Here is a 14503-nt window from a genome sequence, read left to right on the forward strand (position 1 = left end):
CAGATCCAGGATATGTTATTATTACTGAATGTTGAGAGATGTTGTCAATGTGTGAGGAAAGACTTTGGATCAAAATGTTAAAATCTGACATTTGTTATACAGAGATTTATAATAACACAGTTTGTGGTGCAGATTATCAGATGACTTCCCCTTTTCTTTTCTCTTTCTTTTACAAAGAAGAAAATATGTTGTTAATGTGTACACAGTCCTAAATGACTGTCACTGTAAATGGTTATTATTTTGTACTACGTGTATTCAATACTTCAGTGCATTTGCAGTTCATTAAAGTTTCTTGAATTAAGATGAGTGTTTTTTGTGTCAGTCACACGTTGAATCTGTGTTTGTCTGTGTGGAGAAAAATTCCCCTGACTAGGTGTCTCACTGCTATGACCTTGATAAACAGGATTGAACCCTTATTTGGTGAATGTTTTTCTTCCAACTGGTACCGCGGACGGACAGACACAGCAGATAACACACAGAGGAGGATCTCATATGTTCTTCTTTCTCATATCATGTCAGTTCTTTGTAGAAGTTCTGGCTTTTGTGAACTTGCGGCCAGTTGTTCCATTTTGAGCACACTTGCTTGTTGTATGAACTCTGCAGAGCTTATTATTGTAAAGACTCAAAAGCAACTCCAGTCTGAGAGTTTCATTATTTCAAATCTCTAAATGAATTTCCAGCAGATCTGTTAGTCAGCAAAAATATGCTCAAACTCCTGGACATCACCATGAAACTGATAGGATGTGGTAAGGGTCAGAATATAACTGATTACACTTTGGTGCAGATACAGGAATTCTTCCACTTTTATTGGTACATAACTGTTTGTATATCTCTAATAGATGCCGGAGTTACAAGGAGAATTTAATGTTTTAGTCCTGAATCTGTTTTGAGACACACTCCATCCAGAGGGTGGCAGTAATGCACCCGGAAGCTGTTTGCCAACCGTCATTATTAGGAGAAGAAGAATAAATGTTGTTAGCCTGCCATGCTAACATCCAACAGAACTTGATGCTACTTGGCTAAATGCTTTCGAATCAACTCTTCTACTACACACGTAGTTTTGTTGCGTTTATAACAATTGTCGCCAGAAGTAAAGCAAGTCGCCATCTTCCGTATTCGGTCTCCGCTGCGTTCTCGGAGAAGTTAGTTGGCTAAAGCGTTCGAATAGAAATGTCAACAATCCAGAGTTTGAGACAGTTTATCAACGAGAGGTTACACACTGCTGCTGAAGACATATTTGGATGTTTTGAAGCGACTTTCGCAAAGTACGAGGATGAGATCGCTCGTCAGCGCAGACTGCCGGATGTAACTTTGAAACCTGTAGTGGAGCTGCAGAGAATAGGTCTGTATCACCTGAGTTAGAGAACTATACACCACACTTATAATCCCTGCTAGTCTAGACACATGGGCTTTTTTATCATGACTTCTGTCCATTGTCTCCTCCAGAGCTCCCACAGCGACATGTCTGTATCAAGGAAGAGTTTCCTGCTGACCTGCTGGAGAGGAACCCCAGTCCAGACCAAGAGGAGCCAGAACTTCCACAGATTAAGGAGCAGCAGGAGGAGCTCTGCATCGGTGAGTCTCCTTTTCAAACCACATTTAAATTCACTCGATCTGTATTTTTGCTTGGATCTGCACCAAATTGCACACACTCATAACTATCATTAATCTATCATTTACATACTTCTGTCTATTGTCTCCTCTAGAGCTCCCAGAGCAACATTTTCTTAATGAGGAAGAGTTTCCATCTGACCAGCAGCTCTGGAACCTTGAGAGGAACCCCAGTCTGGACCAAGAGGAGCCAGAACCTCCACAGATCAAAGAGGAGGAGGAGCACTGCATCGGTCTGGAAGTAGAGCAGCTTGTACTGAAGCAGGAGGATCAAGATAACATTTTGTTGAATCCTTCTCTCAAGGAAAGTGACCACAGTGAACCAGAGACAAGTGACCACCAGCTCCTCTCCCACAGCTCAGCTCAGAGCCAAGATCTCAAAGGAGGCCAGCATGGAAACTCAAAATCAGTAAGAAATGCAGAGCAGGCATCTGATAAGGGACATCATGTCATCACAAGAACAAGTCCCAGTAACCTTGCATGTAGCACTACCATGTCAAAGATTGTGCCGAATATCTGCAAGAGTAAAAAGGTTTTCCAGTGTGACACTTGTGGAAAAGTCTTTAAGTGGAAGTCCAGACTCAGTGGACATCTGAAGGTGCACACAGGGGAGAAACAGCATTCTTGCGAAAGGTGTGAAAAAAGTTTCACAAGTAGCACAAATTTGAAGAGACACGAGAGAACACACACGGGCGAGAGACCTTTTACTTGCAAAACTTGTGGGAGAAGTTTTTCAACTAGAATGCATCTGCAGAACCACGAGAGAACACACGCGGGTGAGAAACCTTTTTCTTGCAAAACTTGTGGGAGAAGTTTTGCAACTACAAATGTCCTAAAGAGACACGAGAGAACGCACATGAGCGAGAAACCTTTTTCTTGCAAAACTTGTGGGAGAAGTTTTACAACTAGAAGTAACCTGCAGGTCCACGAGAGAGCGCACACGGGCGAGAAACCTTTTTCTTGCAAAACTTGTGGGAGAAGTTTTAGCGAGAATAATACCCTGAAGATACACGAGAGAACGCACACGGGCGAGAAACCTTTTACTTGCAAGACTTGTGAGAGAAGTTTTACAACTAGAAGGAACATGCAGGTCCACGAGAGAGCGCACACTAGCAAGAAAGATTTTCCTTGCAAGACTTGTGGGAGAAAATTTAGCCAGAGAAATTCCCTGAAGAGACACGAGAAAACTCACCCTGGCGAGCTTTATTTAAAATCTCATGAATTCCCATCACACTAGCTAGCAGTTAACTTGTTTTCACGTGTTTCTAAACCAAAAAAAAAGTCTCAGCAACTTTGTTCTGCTTCAACAAAAAGAGATAAACATGATACTTAGGGAGAAATGGTTTCCAATGTAGAGAGGAGAAACAGTGGCATATTTAATTAATTCTGGGTGGAATAACCAGAAGGGGGCAGTATAATACACAGGTGTCTGCTGAACATGGACAACCTTCCTTGTTGATCAAGCTCCTCGTCAGAGATGGTTCAAGTTTGTCGTGGACCTACATTCTACAGTGGAGCAACAAAGATTTCAATTCATAGGGAAATGGAGAAAGTGTTGTTTCAAATCTTCTCACAGAAGAAATAAGGGAATAATGTCACAGTGAAAATAAGATTAAAAACAGACGGAAACATACGTTTCATAGAAATACAATTTCTTTATCCGATAAAAAATGTGTTACATTGAGTCACTTGATTTCTCTGATTTGTGGAAATATGTTTGTATAGAATTGAAACTGTTGAGGCAGCATTGTGGGTTTTTTTTATTGTCATGATCAGTGTGAAATAAAAGTGATTTTCAAAGCAGTTGACAAAAATATTTTAAAATAAGTTTCCTTTCATAAGATTTAAGAGTTTTTTTCTGGTGAAAGTATAAAAATAAAAGTAACAATTTATGTTTTTTAAAAGGTTTAAACCATGGGAATTATATCTCACACTTAAATTAAAATGTATAACCTGTCTGCTCAGTTTTTCTGTCGTAGTTCTGACATATTTGATATGAAGAATCACCGTTGAATATATCACCTTATTCATTTCAGTTTTTTTACTGTAATATTAATCAATTTAACTAATAACTGACGGGTACATGCTCTTACTGTCATACTTAATTGTTTAGGTATTTCACCTACAGATGGCGCCACAGCTGCGTGATAAATGAACTATAACTCAGGGTGATGAGTCTGTAAAAAATATATTTTCTGAGGCACCTTTCTTTCTATGATTTAATGTGTTTTGAGAAAGACTTAAATGATTTGGTTGTAAATATTAATATAAACATAACATTCGGACGAATGTGGGACCTCAACTGATTCTTCTCTGTTCCCATAGCAACAGGGAGACACAGAGACAGGAACGTCTGTCACTTCACATTTGTGCGTGTGGTGTTTTGCAAATTCCTGTTTATTTAACAACTTTCTTTCTGAGGACTCTCCTCTGCAGTGGTCGTGTGTGTGCGTCGGAAAGAAAAGAGAAACGAGTTGGAAGCCGACAGCAATTCAGGGGCAGGAAAGATGTCAAATGGAGGAGGAGGGAAATTAGTGAGAAGTTCTCTGATGAAGTGATGAAGACTGGAAACAAAGTGGAGCATCCTTCTAATTCTGACAAGGAAGAGGAAATAAATCAAATGGAAAATATAGGAATCCAGGCCCACACGGATATGAGGACAAGAGGACCGACCTCAGTGAGACGGACGAGTTGTTGAACCAAAAATCAAGACCAGAAATCTTCCTCCAGCGAATCAGAGCAGAGGAATGAATCCAAACACACTCAATAAAAACACGCTCTCATCATTTGGATCTGGCTGCATGCAGCATTTATTTGTTCATGTTTCATACGTGGAAACAGTCAGCCTAACTCCGGAGGAGCTGGCTCTCAGCAGTAAGCTCCTGCTGACAGAGGAACTTTTATTTATTTGTAATCTTGTGCTAAAGACTTCCCTACAATTTTACAATTTTATTTAATTTCTGTTTACGAAAAGTCTCATCATTGTCCGGCCTGGACTTCCTTTCATTCCAGCTGTGGCTCTGGAGAGTGGTTTCCAGGACAACATCAAAAAAATCGAACTTCAGAACGACACCGGCACAACGGCTCCACTGCTGAATACACTGGTGGGTGCACAGTTTATCAGCTGATATCAGCTGTTCCTGTTACAGCAGATTGCGATTGTGTTTCTTCACTTTTCTGATAATATTCTGATTGCTTCTTTTCTCTGTTGTTATGTGTTGTATAATAAATTGTGTTGTGGGTGATGTTTCTCCTCCAGGTCCCAAACTGTTCAAGGAGCCCAGCACCAAGTCCAACAAGAAGATCATCCACAACGCCATCTCTCACTGCTGCCTGGCCGGCAAAGTCAGCGAGCCCCAGAGGAACCAGATCTAGAGGTACAGACTCACATATGTGTATTTCATGTAATGTAGGGGGAAACTTAGTTGCTTGATCGGTGAGTCTATCAACAAAATTATTAATTAACCATTTACTAACTCCTTGTTTACCAGGAGCTGGAGAAGTGCGAGTCCAACCACCTGATGATCCTGTTTCGTGACGCCGGCTGTCAGTTCGGAGCACTCTACAAGTACCACCCCGACACCGAGGCGAGCCAGAAGCTGACCGGCACCGGACCCAAGAGCATCAGCAAGAGTATGATTCAACAGGAAGCAGTTCACCGTCCTTCCTGCCAAGACTGTGTCAGTGAGCGTGGACGCCCTGACCATCCACAACCACCTGTGGCAGGTCAAGAGGAGTGTATAGCAGGAGGTTGTGTTAGAAGCACCAGACACAGTAGATGGCGGCGCTGCACCTTGACCTTGGCTGCAAAGAAGAAGAAGAAGCACGATGTCCCCTTGGGAATATCATAAACCAGCAGAGCCCCTTGTCTCCGCCCCTCCGAGCCACTGCTTGTGACCTACGTGTGCGGAAATCATGGAGCCGCCCTTAGGCATGCACCGCCAGTTTGTTAAACGCGGAAAATCATGAGAACCCAACTCTATTAAGACTGCCAACATTATAATTCAAATTATACAAATACATATTTACACATTTATTAAGTCAAAACAGCCATATGCCTGCTCCAAACAACCAAAAAGTGAAAACATATTTTTTTGCTAAATAATATTGTTCCCATAACCCCCCCCCCCCCCCATAATGTGCTAAATTCATTAGTTGCCAAGCATAAACTCGAATGACCTTTTTAAATTATTAAATTATTAAATGTGCGTACTACTTAATGTGAGATGCTCCAAAAATATATTACGTGTCAGGTATCCAACTCATGTATACAAGTGCGTATGTAACTGCAACCTAAAAACACTTAAAATAACTGTATGCTGCTTACTATTTAAAATTAACAATTAATACTATTGTTTAGTAAAACTGTGGTAGCACCTTTAGGAATATTGATACAAGTTATTATAGTCATAATATTTATTTTGTAAAAACTAGGGCTTGGCAAGTGATGAGTTAACTCGATTGTTTATCCGCCAATTATTTTTTCTTTTTTCCTGTTCTGCAGCAGTCAGCAACAGACTTTCACAAAATAAAAGCCTGACTTTCACAATAAAACAATAAATAATAAAACCTGAGTTAATGGGAGATAAAATAATTAATCGAGTTAACTCATCACTTGAGTTAACTCGATTAAACGAGTTAACTTGCCCAGCCCTAGTAAAAACTTATTTGAAACTGTTCCAAGGTGCTTTAGAAGTTATTGACGAAAAATTAAAGGCAAACAATTGGAATCAGTTCAAAAGCAAACAAAAAGAACAATCAAAAGCAGTTTGAAGATCACACAGCAGTAGCAACAGCACAGACACAGAAATTACATAAATGCTATAGATGAGAAACAAGTAAAAGTACAAGTACCCCAGAGTAAAAATGTGGAATATGGCCAAAATGGCCACTAAATGCAATGGCCGCTAAAAAAAAAGTGCAAAAAGAAGAATGAATTATAATAAAAGATTGAAAATTACTCCAGAATACGTAAATTGTCATTACTTTCTAATTTTCTGCAAATTTTGGTAAGAATTTGAGCTTGTTAAAGCCTCAAAAAGCCAATTCATTTGCTTGAATAATAATAATAACCAGTCAGGATATGTCTGAGTCTCCTCCCTTCACAGGTGTGTCAGTGGAAGAACCAGTGAACAACAAGCTGTAAACTGTGGGAGATGAGTCACTGCAGGGAGTGAACGAGAGACGGAGGAGCAGAGATCTGTATCTGTTCAGAGGAAGTGAAACTATTCTAAAGTCACTGGCAGCAGCTGAAATGGCGCAGCAAGAAAATCAACTGGACAGAGAAAGATTCTCCTGTCCAATCTGTCTGGATCCACTGAAGGATCCGGTGACTACTGTCTGTGGACACAGCTAATGTAAGAGCTGTATTAACACCCACTGGGACAAAGGGGAGGAGAGAGGAAGCTACAGCTGCCCTCAGTGTAGACAGCCCTTCACACCGAGGCCTGTCCTGGAGAAAAGCACCATATTAGCTGATTTAGTGGAGGAGCTGAAGAAGACTGGACTCCAAGCGGCTCCTGCTGATCACTGCTATGCTGGACCTGAAGATGTGGCCTGTGATGTCTGCACTGGGAGAAAACTGAAAGCTCTCAAGTCCTGTTTGGTTTGTTTGGCCTCTTATTGTGAAAAACACCTCCAGCCTCATCTTCAGTCAGCTCCATTGAAGAAGCACAAGCTGGTGGAGCCCTCAGAGAAGCTCCAGGAGAACATCTGCTCTCGTCACGACGAGGTGATGAAGATTTTCTGCCGCACTGATCAGCAGTGTATCTGTTATCTCTGCTCTATGGATGAACATAAAGACCACGACACAGTGTCTGCTGCAGCAGAAAGGACTGAGAGGCAGAGAGAGCTCGGGCGGAGGAGACAAACAATCCAGCAGAGAGTCCAGGACACAGAGAAAGACGTGAAGCTGCTTCAACAGGAGGAGGAGGCCGTCAATGGCTCTGCTGATAAAGCAGTGGAGGACAGTGAGCAGATCTTCACTGAGCTGATCCGTCTGCTGAAGAAAAGAAGCTCTAATGTGAAGCAGCAGATCAGATCCCAGCAGGAAACTGAAGTGAGACGAGTCAGAGAGCTTACGGAGAGACTGGAGCAGGAGATCACTGAGCTGAAGAGGAAAGACCATGAACTGAAGCAGCTCTCAGACACAGAGGATCACAACCAGTTTCTACACAACTACCCCTCACTGTCACCACTCAGTGAATCTACACACTCATCCAGCATCAGGATCCGTCCTCTGAGGAACTTTGAGGACGTGACAGCAGCTGTGTCACAGGTCAGAGGTCGACTACAGGACATTCTGAGTGAGACAGAGACAGAGATTTTACAGATTGTGTCTCAAGTGGATGTTTTACTGCCACAACCAGAGCCAGAGATCAGAGCTGACTTCTTAAAATATTCACAGGAAATCACACTGGATCCAAACACAGCAAACATATGTCTGGTATTATCTGAGGGAAACAGAAAAGTAACATGGAATGGTAATGGACAGTCTTATTCCAATCACCCAGACAGATTCACTTATCACCCTCAGGTCCTGAGTAGAGAGAGTCTGACTGGACGTTGTTACTGGGAGGTGGAGGTGGGGGTGGGAGCAGGAGTTTTTGTAGCAGTCACATACAAGAATATCAGCAGAGCAGTGAAATCAGATGAATGTGTATTTGGATACAATGATAAATCTTGGTCGTTATATTCTAATGGAAACAGTTATAGCTTTTATTACAACAGGATCTACACTCCACTGTCAGGTCATATGTCCTCCAGTAGGTACACAGTAGGAGTGTACCTGGATCACAGTGCAGGTGTTCTGTCCTTCTACAAAGTCTCTGACACCATGACTCTCCTCCACAGAGTCCAGACCACATTCACTCAGCCTCTCTATGCTGGAGTTTGGGTTTATAATAAATCCACAGCTGAGTTCTGTAAACTCAAATAGACTTGAGTCATTAAAAGCAGTGATTAAGATTCTGTCTGTAAATCTTTAACTTCTTTTGTCTCCATGTTTGTTGATCAAAGTTCGTCGTGGTGATGTTTCTGCTCCGCACAGAGATCAGCTGTCAATCAAACACTGACCTTCCTTTATCACACATATTTAGTTCTCACTTTGTGAAGACAGAAATCTATAATAACACTGACATGAATGTGTTTGAAAGAACTAATGTTGCTGTTGTTTTCTAAATCATAGTAGAAATCAGGTTGTGTGATGTGTTAGAACCTTTGTTGATCCTGATCATCATCAATGAGCTGATTATTTGTTCTTTTCTTTTCCACATGTGAGATGAAGGTGACACAAACTGACTGTGTGTCCATGAAATCACTGAACAGACTTTACTGATGAAATGATCAATGACCTCAGAGCGTCAACATGTCCAACAGATCAACTACACGCTGGTTGGATTTACAGAGCATCAGTGTTATGGGATGTTTGACCTCATTGTATTTACATATTTAGTGAACGGGCATATTCATCTGCCAGTGCGTAGGTTTCTGTTCTTTTAGATTTTCCTGATCTGAACTAGCAGTTCCATTGGAGAGTGTCCTGATCGAGTCCCTCTGAGGGTTTGTTCTGCAGATCTCATCACATGTGTTTCTTATACATGTGATTATACATTAAAATCTCTCATATATGTATAAAGCTATAAAAATCTAATAAGTGAAGAGGCTGAAAGTTGAAATAAAGAATAAATCCAGTCTGTTATTTTGTCTTCATTCCAGGATCTCATTCAAAGCTGATGGAGACAAAGTGAAATTATTATTAGCCTGCCATGCTAACATCCAACAGAACTTGATGCTACTCGGCTAAATGCTTTCGGATCAACTCTTCTACTACACACGTGGTTTTGTTGCGTTTATTACAATATTGATCCAGTCTGGCTTATCCTGTTAAAATAAAGTGCAATGTACTGATATTGAATCAAACTGTTATTTATACTTTCCTGGCTAACCAGTAATTCCAAGTACAACTTGATAAACAAATATAATGTTTTGCTTTTGATGAAAATGTTTAAATGATCGCCTTTATTTTGTTATGTTTGACTCTATTGTACAAATGGAGATCAAAGTAACTAAATTAAAGTACTAAATTATAGCATTGTCTATTTTAATGACATTGTGTCAGTGATGGTAAATGTTAATAATGGCACCTTATGGCTACAGAGCTGCAACAACATACACAAACAGCAGGTTTTACATGTGTCACTGATAGCAAGTGTATTGTAGTAAGGACCGGGTTAAAGTGACTATTACTACTACTACTATATTAAAAAATCTTTGAAGTTGACAAGGCACGGACATTATTTGGCTAATGATATATTAATAACAGCTTCTCACCATCATCATTTCAGACAGAGCAGTAGGCCTAAAGTCACAGCAAATTTGAGTCGTTTATGTAACTCATTGAAAAGAAAGCAGTGCTCCAGTTTCAGTAATTAAGCCTTGTGTTCCACCAAACAAGACTACATAAATATACATATGGAAATACCAGTACAGATGCTAAAGCAGTGAAGTGTTCACATGTCACATGTTGCACATTGTTACAGTGCAAATTAATAATGGTGTCCCTCAAAAGTTTTTGACATGTAATTTAGCCTACAAGCATCCAACAGTAATATTACTCAATTTTTAAATGCAATTCAAAAAACACAAACACTAATCAATATAGGACACACACAATACTTAAGAGGAAAAAAATAACATATTTTCCTTGTTCTTTTTAATCTTCAGGGATACCTAGTGTGGGTTGCCAAAGCGGTTATCTATATGATTTGCTGACTAGTCAACTTCTTTTTCCATGGAGACTGGATTTCTTGTTATTTGTTTCCTGTGTCACTGTGAGGTGTCTGAAGTGTGACACAGGCTGTACATCTTATAAATGATCAGTAGACAAAAATAAAATAATTAACATGGCATGGATCCATAAAATGCTTAATACGTTTAATTATACAATTTTTTTCTGAAGAAAACCAATATATCTTGATATTAAGTACAGAAAATACCTATTTGTGAATTCGGCTGTATTAAAATACAATACACACGAGCACAAAAGTAGAAAAGAATAAAACAGATGTGAAGGGATGATACCATAACTGTACGCAGCGTCTCAACCGTCCGTGGCCCGGATTAATAACAAGTAAGTAAACGTTCACAAACTAGTCCAGATCTTCCTGACCAGTCACAAACAGCTGGGGCAACTGCCTTTACAAATTTGTGGCAGTTTCTAATGCCACCGGAAGTGGCTGCCGCTGCCACGATTTGAGTTTGCTGTCTCTCGGATTTCCTCCCTCCGTTTGAGCTGAGTCTTTATCTCCCGTCGTTGTTTTTAAATTCTTCAGAGGAAACTGAAGTTATCAGTACTTTGTATTAATTTCAGTTTTAAACTTCACCGATCCTCCGCTCGTGTAGCTACAGTTTATTTCAGTTTCCATGGTGACGCTAGGACCGGTACATTCTGGCAGGCCGGATGTTGTTCCTCGTTGCCCATCGGACCGTTTGAGCCGTTGCACTCCGACGTCAGGGAACAGACATGGCGTCGGGGTTCATTCTGAGTCGCGGTGCGCTGACACTAGGGACTCACTGTCAGCGTGTGTGCAGAAACGTGTCGTTGACACAGGTCCGGGAGAAGAAGCGATGGATGAAGGCCTACACGTATCTCATGGCGAGGAAGCTGAAGCTGGAGGGGCCGCCGCCGCCGAAGCCACGGTAACAAGAACCCGAGGGTTCACCAGAGAGCGTTTCAAGGCCATTCGTGGATTTGACATGTGTCCGGGAGTGTTTGTTTACAGGATCGATCTGCACAGCATTATAGTTGCATTACACACGTTGTTCTCTGCAGACTTGTTCAGCAGCACGTCAGTTATTACTACGTCCGCTGCTTTTATAGTGAAGCCAGGGGCGTAGTTAGCAATCATGGCGCCTTCACTCATGGGGAGGAAAAAACCTGGGTCCCCCATCTATCCCTACATTTTTTTATTGAAGTGCATTGATAACATTTCAGTCATAAATTTGTTTGTTTTCCTTATTTCTTAAAATTTATATAAAACATTGAGTCTGTTGACTAATAAAAATGGCCTGTATAATCCGGGTCCCCCTTCTAGCCTGCAATTTGTCTTGATATTTTTGAGTTGATAATTCCTCGAAACACTTATTTTGTTTTTGTTTCTTTATTTGCTTATTTATATATTTACGTTTCGCCCCAACCAACTTATTGATTGGCTGATAGAATTGGCTTATATTAGCATTTCATAAGGATATAACTGTATTAATGTAATGTAATGTAATGTAAAAATACGAAATCATGTACTAAAGAGATAAGTTCTTTTGGGTTGTATTTGTTTTTTTTTAGTTTTTATCATAAAATTAAACTGTAAAATATCAAACCTTCTTTGTAAGGGTTTGATGATGGCGTCATATAGGAAACATTAAACCAACGTTTTAAATATTTACATATTGGCCATTTTTCAAAAGTATGTTATATCCAGTTAAGACACTTTATGCAGAAAGAGACCATTTACTCCATGTCTGATTTTCTTTCAGCTCCCAGCAGCCTCTGTGGGACTACCATGCCGAGGTTCAGGCTTTCAGCACCCGCCTCCATGAGAACTTCTCCCAGGAGCTACTGAAGACGGCATTCGTCAACCCATGTTACTTGCAGGCAGAGCAACAGAGGAGACAGGGGTTGGGTGTGGACTCAGAGACCATTGCTTTGGTTCTGAAAGACAACTTTCAGCTGAGTGCAAAGGGGGTGAGCTTCACCCAGAGCCTTCTGACAGACTGGTGCAGGGCCAGCTTCCCGAGCCTGCCATGCGAGGGGGTGGAGAGCATCGTCGGGCACCTCACCAGTTCAACGGTTGTGACCTATGTCGCTAGAAATCTCGGCATTGAAGAGTTAACCATGAGCGCAGAATTCCCTGTTCCCGATGACGTGCTCCATTCGACGTTCATGGCCGTGATCGGTGCCTTACAGGAGAGCAGTGGGGCCGAGCGAGCAGGATTCTTCCTCAGAGTAAGAAGCTTGGTGTACAGGATCAGAAACACTCCACCGTGAAAAGATTTGTCTTCTTGAACTCGCTCACCTTTTACTTTCTGTCCACTCTGTAGGATTTCATGGTGACTCAGCTGATAGGAAAGGACCTGTTTGATATGTGGAAGGTGGTTGACCCGATGGGACTATTGGTGGAGGAGCTTACAAAGAGGAATGTAGCTTTGCCAGAGCCTCGCCTCATCAGGTCTGCTGGAGCCAGCACTGTCCTGCCACTGTACTTTGTCGGCTTGTACAGGTATGTATGCTGCTGTAGAGGCCGTTACCCAAAGTATATCAGGAAATACAGTTTTTAAATAGAACATGTTGGTAGTTAGCGCTGCCGTGTTTTAAAAATCAACTTGCATTACAAGTTGCGCTTTTGAGGTTTATTATCTGTTGATGTTGCTGATTTTGTTTGTTTCTGCTCACCTGTGTATTTCAGCGATAAGAAGCTTCTGGCTCAGGGTCCAGGAGAGACGCTTGTAGCAGCAGAAGAGGAAGCAGCTCGAGTGGCCCTCCGAAAACTCTACGGCTACAGCGAGAACCGCAGACCCTTCGACTTCTCGCCGCAGCAGCAGCATCAGCAGCCGTTAATTGAGTCAGTCAGCAGCAATTGATAAAGTAACAACTGTTTCGGGAAATCATTTAAAAGGATAAAGTCAAGCAGAAGAGGGTGGCTTGAATCTACTTCAGAAATCATTTGAGATGCAGTACGTCTTGTTGAGGAATCCAAACCTTTTGTGGATTCTGAGGAAGAAACAAAGGAAACTAGGTTGGCATGTAACTTGGTGAACATCAGTCCAACGGTACACCGCAATGATTCTGTTGGATATTTAAATGTCAGTTTCTCCAGACAGAAAAACAAATGTCCAAAAAGGTGTGACTATGCTGTATGATCCAAATGAACTGCACAGTAATCAGAGCATTCTTGAATACATTGTACAACATAATCAAAACTTTACTCCACCGCCCTGGTTAGTAATCTATTGGTTCAGCTGTCCATCACATAAAGTCCTGATATCTGCTTGCCCTTGTAAATAATACAATTGCCATGGGTTTATTTGGTATTCTGTTATAATATGTTGCTCAATAAAAAAAAATCAAAAAAAATCAAAACCAATTGTATGTGTTTGGATTATAATTATGTTTCTATACATTATTATAAATTGTGTTATGTTTTTTTCAAATCATAGTTCTGCTCTTACAGGGAAGTGAATGTGTGAACATACTGAATATATCTACATGTGTTCTAAGCAGAAGTCATCTGTTTAAATTTCCACTTACCTTGAAACTTGTTACATTTGAGATATTACTAAATTAAAATGCTACTTCACACTAAACCCCAGAGCACCCCACCCATCCCAATGACAGTGACAATCCGCACGGTGGCGCTGGTGAGCTAAAGACGAGTGGTGGACTGTCAGAACAACCAAAGAGGATTCCTCTTTTTGGAAAAGATGGTTCACGCCCCTTTCTTCTCTTTTACACACGACTCCACGTACAGAAAGCCTCACGCGGTCTCTGTTCACAGACACGTTTTCCATATACTGCAGTAATCGATCATTACAGTTCAACTAACGTACGAAATGAGCAATTGCATGAATATAGATAAAAATCCGCTGTCGGCATCTATTAAAATGCCCAGGATGAAATACATTTACGGAATTTGACCCACGTAATTTTCGGCCACTAAACTGTAATAATAATTGTTGTAATGCATGGTTAACACAACATATTAATATTATAGTGTGTTTGCTGTAAACATCCGGGGGCGGGGGGTATTTAATGCAAAATATCATTTCTGGCTCTCGCCCAAAAAGAAGCGGCGAAGTCTGCATAACGGGATTTGAAACGAAGGCGGAAGTAGGGGGC

At 41.0% G+C, this 14503-nt stretch overlaps 2 protein-coding genes and 1 pseudogene across 2 annotated transcripts; all 3 read left to right on the plus strand.

Moving 5' to 3' along the window:
- Positions 1-992: 992 nt before the first annotated feature.
- Positions 993-3386, plus strand: LOC133003623 (zinc finger protein 567-like). The gene is made up of 3 exons (XM_061073411.1): positions 993-1342; positions 1447-1575; positions 1707-3386. The coding sequence occupies exons 1-3, from the start codon at positions 1171-1173 to the stop codon at positions 2846-2848; spliced, it is 1443 nt and encodes a 480-aa protein (XP_060929394.1). The 5' UTR covers positions 993-1170; the 3' UTR covers positions 2849-3386.
- Positions 3387-6865: 3479 nt separating this feature from the next.
- Positions 6866-8390, plus strand: LOC133003709 (E3 ubiquitin/ISG15 ligase TRIM25-like; annotated as a pseudogene).
- Positions 8391-11119: 2729 nt separating this feature from the next.
- On the plus strand, positions 11120-13725 carry mrpl44 (mitochondrial ribosomal protein L44). The gene is made up of 4 exons (XM_061073066.1): positions 11120-11310; positions 12145-12613; positions 12709-12887; positions 13074-13725. The coding sequence occupies exons 1-4, from the start codon at positions 11135-11137 to the stop codon at positions 13246-13248; spliced, it is 999 nt and encodes a 332-aa protein (XP_060929049.1). The 5' UTR covers positions 11120-11134; the 3' UTR covers positions 13249-13725.
- Positions 13726-14503: the final 778 nt, after the last annotated feature.

The sequence above is a fragment of the Limanda limanda genome, chromosome 6 (assembly GCF_963576545.1).
Source record: "Limanda limanda chromosome 6, fLimLim1.1, whole genome shotgun sequence".
NCBI classification, from domain to species: Eukaryota; Metazoa; Chordata; class Actinopteri; order Pleuronectiformes; family Pleuronectidae; genus Limanda; species Limanda limanda.